Source organism: Podarcis melisellensis, assembly GCF_964234715.1.
Source record: "Podarcis melisellensis genome assembly, chromosome: 1".
In the NCBI taxonomy this organism is placed as follows: Eukaryota; Metazoa; Chordata; class Lepidosauria; order Squamata; family Lacertidae; genus Podarcis; species Podarcis melisellensis.
The window spans coordinates 48,640,040-48,653,544 of record NC_138528.1 but is presented as its reverse complement, the minus strand read 5'-3'; the positions used below and the strand labels follow the sequence as shown (position 1 = coordinate 48,653,544).

The 13,505-nt window shown below is 38.8% G+C and overlaps 1 protein-coding gene and 1 long non-coding RNA gene across 2 annotated transcripts in view; both read left to right on the top strand.

The window, feature by feature from the left end:
• Window positions 1-13,505, top strand: part of LOC309364833 — a 200,706-nt gene that overhangs the window by 140,019 nt on the left and 47,182 nt on the right. The gene's annotated exons all lie outside the window — the stretch shown is intronic.
• Window positions 1-13,505, top strand: part of FUT8 (fucosyltransferase 8) — an 82,280-nt gene that overhangs the window by 60,627 nt on the left and 8,148 nt on the right. Inside the window, exons 7-8 of the mRNA XM_081901300.1 lie at window positions 9,094-9,340; window positions 12,476-12,652. Coding sequence (XP_081757426.1) covers window positions 9,094-9,340; window positions 12,476-12,652 — 424 coding nt within the window. The remainder of the gene's footprint in view (window positions 1-9,093; window positions 9,341-12,475; window positions 12,653-13,505) is intronic.

Genomic DNA, 13,505 nt, shown 5'->3' with positions numbered 1-13,505 from the left:
ACAATTTTGAGCCACTAACATGCCATTTTACTATCTAAATTCTGATCCTAGCAGACAGTTTATGTAATCCAGGCCAGCCCTCGTGATGCATAGCTTTTTCACTGCTTATGTTTAGGAGGTCAGTTAAACTTCTTACAAGTCTTTAAGGTCTCTAAGCTATTGTAGCGTGCTGTGAGTTTGGTGGTACCTTTTCAGTTTGTATTGCATGCTGTACTGATATCCTTGGGGAGGAAGAACAGGATATATTGTAAATTATTTGAAATAAACAAACTGGTAGGTTAGAACCTGATTGCTAGAGTAAAAGGATTGTATAGATGGAGGTGCTGAACCCTGCTTATACCTGCAGCTTACCTCCCAGCAGACTGTTCCCACACTCTGTTCCTCTGCATCTGAATTCAAACATATTACTGGATATTAGCTCAGTTCAGAGATTTTGGGAATTTTGCCCTCTTCTGCTTTAGTTTTTCAGATTTTCCTTTTGTCTTACATTTGCTGGTTTTAAATTTTGCTTGGGTTGTGCAAATGAGTTTTAGTCACATCACACTGGAATCTTTTTATAAATATTGGTTAAAATATTGTAAATAAAAGGGAATGTATAGAGTAAAATCTTGACTGTCTGCTAATGGAATGAGACATGAAGGAGGAACAGATGTTATCAGCCCCATGGAGCAGAAAATGGAAAAATATAATACTCCTATACAAATTAATGCATCTTTACTCCTAACCATGGTGGGGTCCAGATGGGCATGGCACATCTTATTTTAAAAAATATGCTGTAAAAGTTTATGATGAAATGCAGCAAGAAAGTTCAGAGATTTTGAACTTAGCCATTCAAGTAAAAGGAGTAAAGGTTCCAGTTGTCTATAGGGTCAGCTAATTTTGAATAGTGATGTTCAAAATATATTGTCACATGATCTAGGTGATTTGAAAAGCTAATTTAAAAGCTAATTTCAGAATGTTGACCTTCCAAGCTCTTCTCACAGAAATAAAGGTATTATTCTGATGTGGAATGCCTGTTAACCTACAATGCGAAGTAATACATGCTGTGATCACACACTGCCCTCCAATTTTCCTAACCTGTATACTAGAAACAAACCAAAATGACTTACGGCTTTATCTCTGATCTTTTCACTTATGTCATTATGTGTTGGGCTGAACTTTTTGAACATGAAATGTCAGATAGGCTTACCTGTATCTGGTACTAGATGTCACGTACTCTTCACATTGATGATAATTAGAGGAAACACCTCATGAATATCAAGCTCTCGAAGTGTTTCACGTAGATCGATTGTAGGGAATATAGCCAACAAGCCTAATTGGGCCCGCCAAGCCTCTGAATGTGTCCTGCTAGGTCATTTTGGACAATCCATATCTTACAGCCCACAGTTGCACCTGACATGATATCAGATCTGTTATCGCCAATCTAAGCATTATGGTCAGGGGTAAATAATTGATTATCTCTAATCTTAATGCTTTGTGATTAATTCTAAAATTGGAGAGAAGGCTCTGTCTCCTCTTTAAAAGGCAGCAGGCACAGACTTTTCTCAGAACTCAGCTCTGTGGTCCCATAGTGCTAAAAGCAGATATAACAGAAATGCTGCCTGTTTTTTGACAATAAAAAGAAATTCTTTCTTTGTATTCCTGACTTGAGTTCAAGCTGCAGTTTGAACTTTGAAGCACCTGACATTATATGAATGGTATCAGGTGATTGACTCATTTGTCAAAATTGCCCATGGATCTTCCCCTTATGTGTGTTGATACAAAGGTACACTTTGGATTATTTTCTTTTGACATTCTAATAGCAATGGAGAAGGGGAGACTTGCAGTGTTGGTTTTGGAGCTCCTATGCTCTCTTTGTAGATTGAAGTCAACTTTTGGTTTTGCTCATTGGGGCAGTTGTCCTTGTAAATCAGAGGAGAGTGCATGTGCAGCAGTGACTGATGACTTGGAATATTTTTTTCCTTTATTTCTCATCCTAAAATTAAGTAATATACATTGCAGCATAGGTACAAAACATCACTACTGTTAGCTGTCTTGGGTACCTCCCATAACAATACTTATAAACAATCAGATTGCCTAACAACTATCTGTGATGCGACATAACCTGATTTCCAATACTGGAAGCAGACAATAGAGTGTTTTGAAGATTGAAGGCCACTTCATGGGCACCTCCTTTCATATAGTATATATGCTCTTTTATTTTGCCCCAACTGTTGCTTCTTGCAGCAGATTGTAACTTTTTTAAAGCATCTAAAAACCTGAAAAATGGTTTTACTACAGACTATTGTGGTATGAATGTGCATGCCACCAGAAATAATGCTTGTATTATACCACATCACCTTTGACTTTTTGAGAAACTATTGCCTATCTTCAGGCGAAGCCACAGGAGGATAGAATTTAGATATTTCTTTTCAACAATAGTGGTGCTCTGAACCGATATTTAAGGATATGTCAAGAATCCATTCTTAATCTACAACATTAAGTCAAAGCCATTCCTTTGAAAGGATAGGGTTAGTAATATAAGAATTGAATATTATGGATGAATGCTTGGAGCAAATGCATTTTTTGCTGAAAAAAACAATAAATGTTTAGAACAGTCTACTAGGCAGGAATAATGAAGCAAAGAATTTAGTGCATTTCAAAAACAATTACTGTATATTATATTCCAGTAGAAATCATATAAGTCTTAGTAGAGCATTTTCTTCCTTTTGTGTGCTGGTGTTTTCAAGAACAGTCTAGAGAATATACCATGCCTTCCAATTCAAATAGTAATGTACTGTACTTTGAGAATTGGATTATAGCAACAAAACTGAGATTATTTTAAGGGTAAGTGGACTGTAAATGAAACCTGCTTTTGAGACTATGACCAGCTTGCAAAACAATCATAATGCCAAAGACAGGTTTCATTTACAGTCCACTTACAATTAAGATAATCTCTGTTTTGTTGCTATAATTTAAAAGCTATGGAAGTTGGGGTTGTAGATAATTTTATAAACTACTAAGACAATGTAATTTTTCCAGTGGACAAGCTGGCTGCCTTTTAGCAAAAATGAACAAAAACTTATGTCTGTGTCACAGGAGGTGAAATTTTTACACATAGGATTGAATTTGATATGGCATCACTTGTGCCAAGCAGTACATCGCTATTCTCCCCCATCACCCCATACCCATATACCTAGAACCATTTTGCAGTTGTTTGAATAAGGTCAGTAAGTTCATACATGCCACTCAGCTGCCCTTCTTTTTTCAATAACACTGTCTCCCCAAGCCATTTTGCACTGACAAGGTGTTGCACTGGAGCTAGGGTTTTATGTATTTTATTTTTAGAGCAAGCAAGTACATCTAATGTATTTCAGAATTAATGAATTTTACCCCTTTGGTCTGCTTCTGGGCTGTAGATTGAGGTCTAGCCCATGCCTTAGCAGTGTTGTTCCCATGTTTTCTCGCATCTTGTCTTGGAGTTGATAGGGCTGGGAAGGAATTTCACTTTGCATTCACACAGCTTGGTGCTGTAGCATTTTTGCCTGTCCAATAGCAGTGTCTTTCTTGGTTATTTGGTTATGTTGTCCTATAATTTTGCAAGCATTATACTCCATGTTTATTATAATTATTTTATTATGAAGGTACTACCTTATGAGATATTGGGTGTCAGTTCAAGAGCCATCTCAGAGGGGACTAGCATGCCTACCACATCCATGTTTTTAGTGATGGCATATGCCCTATTGCAGACCTGGACTCGCCTTCCACCCATTTATGTTTTTCCCAGCAAGTGAATTGGTGATTTTGTCAGTAAGCAGCTTGGCTGTCAGTGATCCTTGCCCTATGCCATGTCAAACTTTGTAAGTTGTAACCAATAAAGTAGCTGTTTTAACCCATTTTCTGTCTTCATATAATTCTTTCTCTTCCATTCCACCCTGCTTCATGTTGTGGAGCAATTATTTGCAAATACTTTTTGAGTTTTCAGTTTCTATCTTAATTATTTTCAACAGTAGGCATGGTGAGAAGTATACTAAAGTTAAATTGTTTCTTTCAGAACATCCAATTGGGAATGTGTCTCATTAGACCAGTCCATCTCTGTATTAAATCAATTATTTTGATATTTACAAAGTATGATAAATTATTTCTAGCATCTTCTGTTTAAGATTTAATTTTCCTTTTCATCTTAATGTGGTATAATGAATATGTGTTATTTCTGAAAGGCCAGTGTTTTTTTATTTTCATTTTTCATTATATGCCCAAGAATAAATGATTCTGGGAGTATGCCATTTTTCAGATAATCATTTACAGTGTCTGCTAAGTGAAGGAATCTCAGTAATAGTTGTCAGGCAGTAAATCACCCCTTCAAATGAGTACTTTTATATTGGCATTTTTTAAGATGTGGTAATTTATGTGTTTCCTTTGTGTAGTAGTCAGTTATTATTTTGGAGCTAGTAGAAGTTTCACATGCAGCTCTTGGGGCTCCTACAATATACTTATTGTACTTAATCTCCATATAGAGTAACAGTGAAGCAGCTCAGGCCTTCAGCATCCATAAGGATGTTTGACAGATCAGTTGAAAACAGCCTTTCAAATGGATTTCCTTCTGTCCGTCCCCCCAGTTGATTCCCATCACAGTATGGATTCTTCTTAGGGGTGCTTTTAACCGTAGTTGTCTACAACAAAAATATTTTTTTAAAAAAATATGCACACATTATGTGTATGCATATTGATTTGCCATGTACATTTAGATGTTCACTGATGCATAATTGCCACTGTCCCAATGGGTGCCTCATTGTTTTTCTTTTTTTTCTGAAGTATTTAATTGTGTAAATTGTTTGTTCCTAGACACCACCTATATGCACTAAGGCCGAAATCCCAACCATGTCTAATCAGAACTCAGTTGGACTTGTTTCTTTGGGGTTAGAATTGCAGCCTTAATCTGCTTCCTACAATGAATTTTAAAAACCAGTGGGATGCATTGTTCATTATTGTTTTCACCCTTTTTGTTACCTGTAGACTTTATCTGTGTTCCTCAGTTAAAAGTCCAAGCCTCTTTGTCAAAATGAGTGGAACCACCAAGATTTGACTGCTCGTTTTGAACAACCACCTGCCCTTTAAACATTTGTTTTATTTTATTTTTTTCATTTAATAGCATCCAAACCAACGAAACACATAATTCATTGTTGTTCTTTTTCACATGGCAAGAATACATTCGCACTAAAAAGGATTTAAAGCTGCCAAACAGGAATTAGCTTGAGCATTATGCTTCTGCATACCCATACAGTGGTACCTTGGTTCTCAAACTTAATCCGTTATGGAAGTCCATTCCAAAACCAAAGCATTCCAAAACCAAGGTGCACTTTCCCATAGAAAGTGATGCAAAATGGATTAATCCATTCCTGACTTTAAAAAATAACCCTAAAACAGCAATTTAACATGAATTTTACTATCTAACAAGACCATTGATCCATAAAATGAAAGCAGTAGACAATGTACTGCAGTCACACAATCAATCCATCAGTAGCTGAACTGGGTTCCACACAGTCACAAAAACAAGAGCCGCAAAAACAAAAATGCAAAATAAATAGCAAAAACAGACCTCAGCGTAACACTCGAAATGGAAGTGTGACACTCAAATTGGAAGTGTAACATGCAAAAATGGAGTGTGTTCTGCTTCTGAAAAAAGTTTGCAAACCGGAAAACTTATTTCCAGGTTTGCAGTGTTTGGGTTCCAAGTTGTTTGAGTACCAAGGCGTTTGAAAACCAAGGTACCACTGTATATGACTATTTTCTGTGTAAAATACAAATTTATGAAATAAGATGTTGCAGTAAATAGAACTTGTATGTCTAAGAGAGACTGCAACTCCACTTATCTGGGAGTAAGTCCCATTGAACTGAATGGTACTTCCTTCTCAATATACTTGGATAGAATTGCAGCCATAGGTGGCTTTGTGATGTGTCATTAGCCAGTTCATTAACTTTGCCTCCTTTGTAGCAAAATCCATTATTCTTGTGGCACCTTAGCCATAAGAATAACTGATTTTGCTACAAAGGAGGTTTACTCCCTCTGGAAAGTCACTAACTTTGAAAGATAACACACAGCGAAAGTAGTTGATTTGTAAATATATTTTGACTGCCGAGAGTTGCGTGTTTCCTGTGTGCTATGATATATATGAAAAAATATGTATATTTCTACACCAGAGGATGACAAAACAGAAGAAAGACTTGTGCAAAATAAACCAATTGCCATGGAATGGAAAATACCAGATCAAAGTGTGAATGAACGTTGGAATGGATTGAGACATGTTCATACATCTCTGCTTGTACACCAAACTTAGCTTTGTTGCTGAAAATACTTGTTGCTGAAAATATGGCATGATGTCCCCAGCTCTGCCAAGCGTCCTCTGCTGCTGGTATGTCTTGTGTTTTTGTCCTCAAGACGCTTGCACACCCATGAAGTTCTCATACTGTGAGAAACTGAATCAATATGTTTAGCTGCCTCGACGTTAAGTCGCTAAATAGCACTTAAGCCAATTATTTCTGTACTTGAGACCAAAGTCCAAAGAGACAGATGAAGACGGAGGAGTGCTCTGACTTTACAGTGATTCAGAAACTCTTTGGAGGATTGCAGTGTGTAGCAGTTATCCCACTGTATGCAAAATGTGGAAGGTTTTTGTTTTGATTACATCAAAAGAAGGCTTGAGAGGAAACCTTAACTGTGTAGCTATAGCCTTAATCCATGGGGTGGTTTTTTGTTGTTGTTGTTGTTGTTGTTTTTTTGCAGAATAAGCAAATTTATCTTACATTCAGAGAGTGGCAACATTTTGATTTTTTAATTACCAGTTTTATTTTACTTTAAGAGAACCTTCCTGGGAAATCAGTTGTTGAGACCAGAGTTAAATAACCATCTACTGAAATAACTGATCTTTTAGAATTAGATTTTTACACACACACACACACACACAAACAGTGTATAATCAAATGAAGTGTTAATGCATTGAATTTTGTTGTTAGGGAATGTTCAGTTCATTCTTTACAATTTCTTCTTGCTCACTACCATTAGCATTACTTCTCTCATGTAATTATTTCCATTCTTCTTTTCATGTGAGAATTCCAAATCTAATTATTCTTTATTAAATTTAATTTTGTGTGTGTGTCTACACACACACACACACACACACACACACACACACTGCATCATTCTGTCTCACTTATAAATTAGGTCCTTTCTTCACAAATCTCTAATAGAGGTGCTTTCACATGCTTTTCAACTAAATTGATTAAATTTTTCTTTAATCAATATTTTGTTGATATTACAGCAGCAGCTAGCGAAGACAGACTTCTATTTTTGCAGAAATTGTCATGGGATCTTTTCCTATTGTTTTCACCATCTAGGTGCAATATTCAGTTTAAAATTGTGTCTACAAACTGCCAACTATACATGTGTCGGAATCGGATCCACCATCAAAATCTCTATAAAGTGTGTGTTGGGGTGTGTGTGTGTTCAAAACAGGGTAAGCTGGAGAAATGCCAAACCTTCCCCTGCCTGTGCTTTGTCTCCACTTACCTCTCACTTGCGTCTCTTTTGTGGACTCAAAGTAACTCTTGCAGAGAATAAAACTGCTGGCGGTATTTTTTAGGGGGAGAAAGCTTTGACACATAATAGAATTATAAAATTGTAGAGTTGGAAAAGATCCAAAGAGTCATCTAGTTCTTGCAGTGCAGAAATCCCAACTAAAGCTTCCATGACACATGGACATCCAGCCTCTGCTTAAAAACCTCCAATGAAGGACAGTCCAATGAAGGAGGGAGTTTGTTTTGCCGTTGAACAGCTCTTACCATCAGAATTCTCTCCCCCCCCCCCCGTTGTTTACTTGGAATCTCCTTTCTTGCAACTTGAAGCCATTGGTTTTGGTCCTACCCTCCAGAGGAGGAGAAAGCAAGCTTGTGCCATCTTCCATGTGACACCCTTTAGATATTTAAAGATGGCTATCATATCTCCTCTCAGTCTCCTCTTATCCAGGCTAAACATGCCTTTCCTCATGCACCATATATAATGCCATCTATTAAAAGTTCTAAGTTTTAGGCTTGTGGGGTTTATCTGTCTCCCAGCTCCCATTAGATATCATCATGTTGATCAGCAAGCTCTAAATGAATCTGCTAACTACCATTGACAGAAATATACAACATTTTACATAAGTTCTTGAACAGTGGGCACAGACGAACTGGTGAAATGGTCATTTAGTTTGCAACCAATCTAGAATATTTATTGTGTTCTCAAATATATCTGATGTTGCTGCTGAATCTTTTGCCAGAACTCTGAAATATTACAGGTGTCACATGCAAGATATTAATTAGAATGGGTGCTTGGGAGTGGGTGGTTTTCAGCTGGGAACTCTGAGGGCAACAATAAGTTCTAAATTTTGTGATCCAGCCTTTCTTCAGTAATATTTGATAGTGCGGTCAGGCAAGTCACTTGGAAATCTTCATTTTAGTATGCCCGTACCAACATGTGACTCAAGCCTTAGAAACCATTAGGGACTGAGCACGCAAGCCAGCAGAGATAAGAACTCTGTCTGCCATTCCGTTGCAAAGAGTTCTTATCTCTGCTGGCTTGCGTGCTCAGTCTCTAAAGGTTTCTGAGGCATGAGTTGCAGTTTTGATGCTGTTTCGAGAACCGGAGTTCGCCCGGCTGCCGGCCAGTGGGCTGGAGCCAGCTGGGGGCCTGCCAGTTGCCCCCATCTCCCAGGACGCAACCTCAGACTTGTTCAGATACTGTAAATTGAATTATGGAACCTGGTCTTTCTTTGGCACCTCTGCCAGGTTTATGAAAGTTGTCTAAACTCCAATGAACTTCTATCAGGGTTGAGTCTTTTGTTCTGTCTTTTGTTCTACCAGGGATGAGTATTTTGTTCTGCAAAATAATATCGGTAGTGCTTTTCTGTCACCTTATTTTTGTGTGTATATATTCTTACATACTTTATTTCTTTGATTCTTAATCTGGTGATTTATCATGAAAACATTGTATGTTAGGTATAAATGATCTCCCATTTAGTTGTATGGAAAGCTATGTATCTGTTTTTGAAGTATTAACCCATACTGTATCTTTTATAGGTGAGGCAAATGATAAAGAGGTCCAAGTAATAGAGCTACCCATAGTTGACAGTCTACACCCGCGACCTCCATATTTGCCATTGGCTATCCCAGAAGACTTGGCTGACAGGCTGATTCGTGTCCATGGGGATCCTGCAGTGTGGTGGGTCTCACAGTTTGTCAAATATCTGATCCGTCCACAGCCTTGGTTAGAAAAGGAAATAGAAGAAGCTACAAGGAAACTTGGCTTTAAACATCCAGTTATTGGGTAAGGTATTTTATTATGCGCTACGACTACAATCTTAGCCATATCCCTATTCTAAGGTTACCAGATTTTTTGTCAATGAATCCAGGGACACTTTTCAACTTCAATGGATTTTGTATGGGGACTGATTTGTGAATCCGGGGACTGTATCCGGGAAATGGGGACGTCTGGTAACCTTACCCTATTCATGCTTAGTCATATATCAAAATTAGTAGGACTTCTGAGTAAACAAGAACATTTCACCTTCTTTAGCATTCCTTTTCACACAGAAGGCTGTGAAACACTTCTTAGAAAGTCAGAACTCAAAATCCATTGAGAATAAAGGGTGTTGTCCTAAACCTACCGTATTTTTCGCCCTATAGGACGCACTATTTCCCCTCCAAAAATGAAAGGGAAATGTGTGTGTGTCCTATGGGGTGAATACAGGCTTCAGGAAGCTATCCGCAAGCCGTGGGAGAGCTGCGTTACTTCGCGCAGCTCTCCCACGGCTTGTGGAGAGCTGCCTGTTCTGGGGGCTGGGGTCGGGGGAAGCTCGGGCTTCCTCCGCCCTAGCCCTGCGCCGGGGGGGGGGATATTTTTTTTTCTTTATCCCCCCCCCAAAAAAAAACTAGGTGCGCCCTATTGGCCGAAAAATATGGTATTTTGCTACTTTATTGTTTTAATACTTGAAGGCAGCAGCCTTCCTGTGTTGGTTATCAGAACCTAGTACTCTGAGGTAAAATGCCTCTGAATGTGGCTGCTCTGTTTGCCCATTGATAGCCCTGTCCTTCATGAGTTTGTCTAATCCTTTTAAAGAACTTCCTAAGAGTGATAACTTTTCCCGCCTCACCATTTACAACAGTGGTAGAGAACTTATGGCCTGCAGGCCTAGTTAGGCTCACCAGTCCTCCTGAGTTGACTGTTTTTGCCAAGCCATGGCCATCTACCCTACCCCTGACATTTTGTGCAGGGCAAGTAAAGCTGTGGTTGAGCTGAAAGGCTTTTCATCTGCAAAGCCCCATGAATAGTGCTTTGGAAGTGCCAACAATCAGCTGATCCTTCAGGTTTCTGTGTATAGTACTATGCAAAAAATGGGTCACCTGGCATCATTGTAATGGCAGTTACATATTTTGTTGTAGAAATGTAGACTCCTGCCCACCCTTGCTTGGTTTAGATATGAAAAGAGAAGGCATACTTAATACTTTTATAAGATTTCTGTGACTTATGCTTACACCCAGTTGAAGACTAAATTAAAATCACAGTAATTAAATTAAAATCACAATAATGGTAAAGGTAAGGGGACCCCTGACCATTAGGTCCAGTCGTGACCGACTCTGGGGTTGCGGCGCTCACCTCGCTTTACTGGCCGAGGGAGCTGGCGTACAGCTTCTGGGTCATGTGGCCAGCATGACTAAGCTGCTTCTGGTGAACCAGAGGAGTGCACAGAAATGCCGTTTACCTTCCCACCGGAGTGGTACCTATTTATCTACTTGTACTTTGACGTGCTTTTGAACTGCTAGGTTGGCAGGAGTAGGGACCGAGCAATGGGAGCTCACCCCATTGCGGGGATTCGAACAGCCGACCTTCTGATCAGCAAGTCCCTAGGCTCTGTTGTTTAACCCACAGTGCCACCCATGTCCCTTTAAAATCACAATAGAAATCAATAAAGTAAATAACAAAGAAGACATGACGCATTAAAAAACAAAAGATGAAGTCCTCAATGCAGATCCTTATCTAAAGTGATGCAGCAAAGCCTGTTGGTACAGAAAGTTTTCACTGACCCACAGAAAATGGCAAAAGAGGCTGCTACTTGAACCTCAAGGGATAGTGTTTCATAATCTAGGTGCAGCCACAGAAAAGGTTCTGAATAAGCATTTCCCTGTCCCTGTCATATCTAATTTGGCACTAATGGTCCTAGTAATACTTGGATACAGTGCACCAAGAGTTCAATGTATAAAATTGTTCTCAGTTTTTACTATAAAAATTAGTGTAATTTTTGTTCCACCTTTTTACATACTAATATTGTTATCTATCTGCATTAGCTGCTTGGGTTTCAGAACTCAGCCACTTGCATAATATTGGTTATATATTTGAAAATAACTTAGTAACATACTAAAAATAAGACACTTCTAGTTTGAATCTATTCCTATCATTCAGTCATCAGTGTTGTGGGGAAATGAACAAGATTTTAAAGAAAATTGAAGTTTAATAGGGTACTTTTCAGTAAACATTTCTTCTTGTTTGTTTTTATATCCTACCTTTCAATCTTGAGGTGGATGACAGCAACAGCTAGTTCAGTGGTGTCCAAACTTTTTTCAAAGAGGGCCAGATTTGATGAAGTGAAGGGCCGTGGGGGCTGGTCAAAGTTTGTTGAGCTTTTTTTTTAGGGTTGGAGTTGTTGAGGTTTTTTTACGATTTTTTGCCACAGGGGCCAGATTAAACCAACCGGCGGGCTTGATTAGGCCCCCGAAACAGACTTTGGACATGACTGAGTTAGTTAAAACAAGACAGAGCACAATTAAAGCCATAATTGAAACCACAGAATCACAATCAAATTAGCAACAGTAAGTAACTATAGTACTACCCCAATAAAAGACAGCTTCCTTTCCAGAAACCCTGGAGAAAATTAATTTTACTCCAGTGTTTTAGTTCAGCAGGCATGTTTTAGTATGGATGAAACTGTAGAGAAGTGATAAAAATGCCTTAAGAACCCTCTTGACAAATACACATTTATGATACATGCAACGTCTTTTCACACAAGGTTAAATTCTGTGAGCTGGTGACTATATTTAAACCTACTGGATATGTGTGTAAAAGGAGGCCATGCTGACCGTGTGGCGCATTAGTACCTTGAAGGTATTTGCAAAATCATAATGCTGTGATTCTACTGTGACATGTGTAAAATATATTGGCATTTGGCCTCCAACCATCTATTTGGTTTCAAGGACTGACTAGTAATCTTTACTTCTCTCCACCCACCCTCAGCCATGTAACTAATCCAAGCCCTTGCTCTGTAGTTTTTGACAAATTTGTTCTGAAAATAATATATATTCTAATGCCAATTTATTTTACAGTCCGTTCTAATGAAAGTAAAGGACAAACGAACAAAAAACAAACAAATCCTGGTCAAGAGAAATTTGTGTTTGCTTTTCATTGCAGTATTCATGTCCGAAGAACAGACAAAGTGGGAACTGAAGCAGCATTTCATCCCATTGAAGAATATATGGTACATGTTGAAGAACGTTTCCAACTTCTCTCCCGCAGAATGCATATTGACAAAAAACGAGTCTATTTGGCTACAGATGACCCTTCATTATTGCAAGAGGCAAAATCCAAGTAAGACCATGTTTGTACACAAGTGATTTTACATGAAGTGTGGCTATTTAAACAAATAGCATATTTACTTTTAATGTCTATATGAATACCTGTGTTTGAAACTACAGTGGTGCCCCGCAAGACGAACGCCTCGCAAGACGAAAAACCCGCTAGACGAAAGGGTTTTTCCGTTTTGGAGGCGCTTCGCAAAACGAATTTCCCTATGGGGTTGCTTCACAAGACGAAAAAATCTTGCGTCCCCCGGCGGGGTTTTTTTTGCTTTTTTTGCCGTTTTCCTAAGCCGCTAAGCCGCTTATCAGCTGTTCCGCTGATAAGCCGCTTATCAGCTGTTCCGCTGATAAGCCGCTTAACAGCTGATCTCTGGAAGCCGCTTGACAGCTCTAGCACTAATCCGCTAAGCTGTCAATGGGCTTGCTTCGCAAGACGAAAAAACCGCTAGACGAAGAGAATCGCGGAATGGATTAATTTCGTCTAGCGTGGCACCACTGTATTTGCAAATAGCTATAACTTCTGAGCTTTATATACATGCTTCCTAAACAGGTGTTGGTAGAACAAGGCTCCACTAATAGTAATTCTTATGAGATACAGCTGAAAACTCGCAATTTGGTCTTAAATTTGCAGGTGGATTATGACACATATGAGTCATGGGTTTCTGTTTACAAGAAGTGGATAAAAATTCTGCAAAATTTAATTTCTCATTAGGGCTACAAGCTATGAAGGCATAGCAAACTGCTAAGAGGTGAAAAAATCTGTTTAATTTCACTGTGGTATCCAATTAACGAGTCCTGTCAGTGCAAGAATTTCCACTTGTGCAGCAAGGCTCCCTCCCGCCCTGCCCCCACCCCTAGAACAT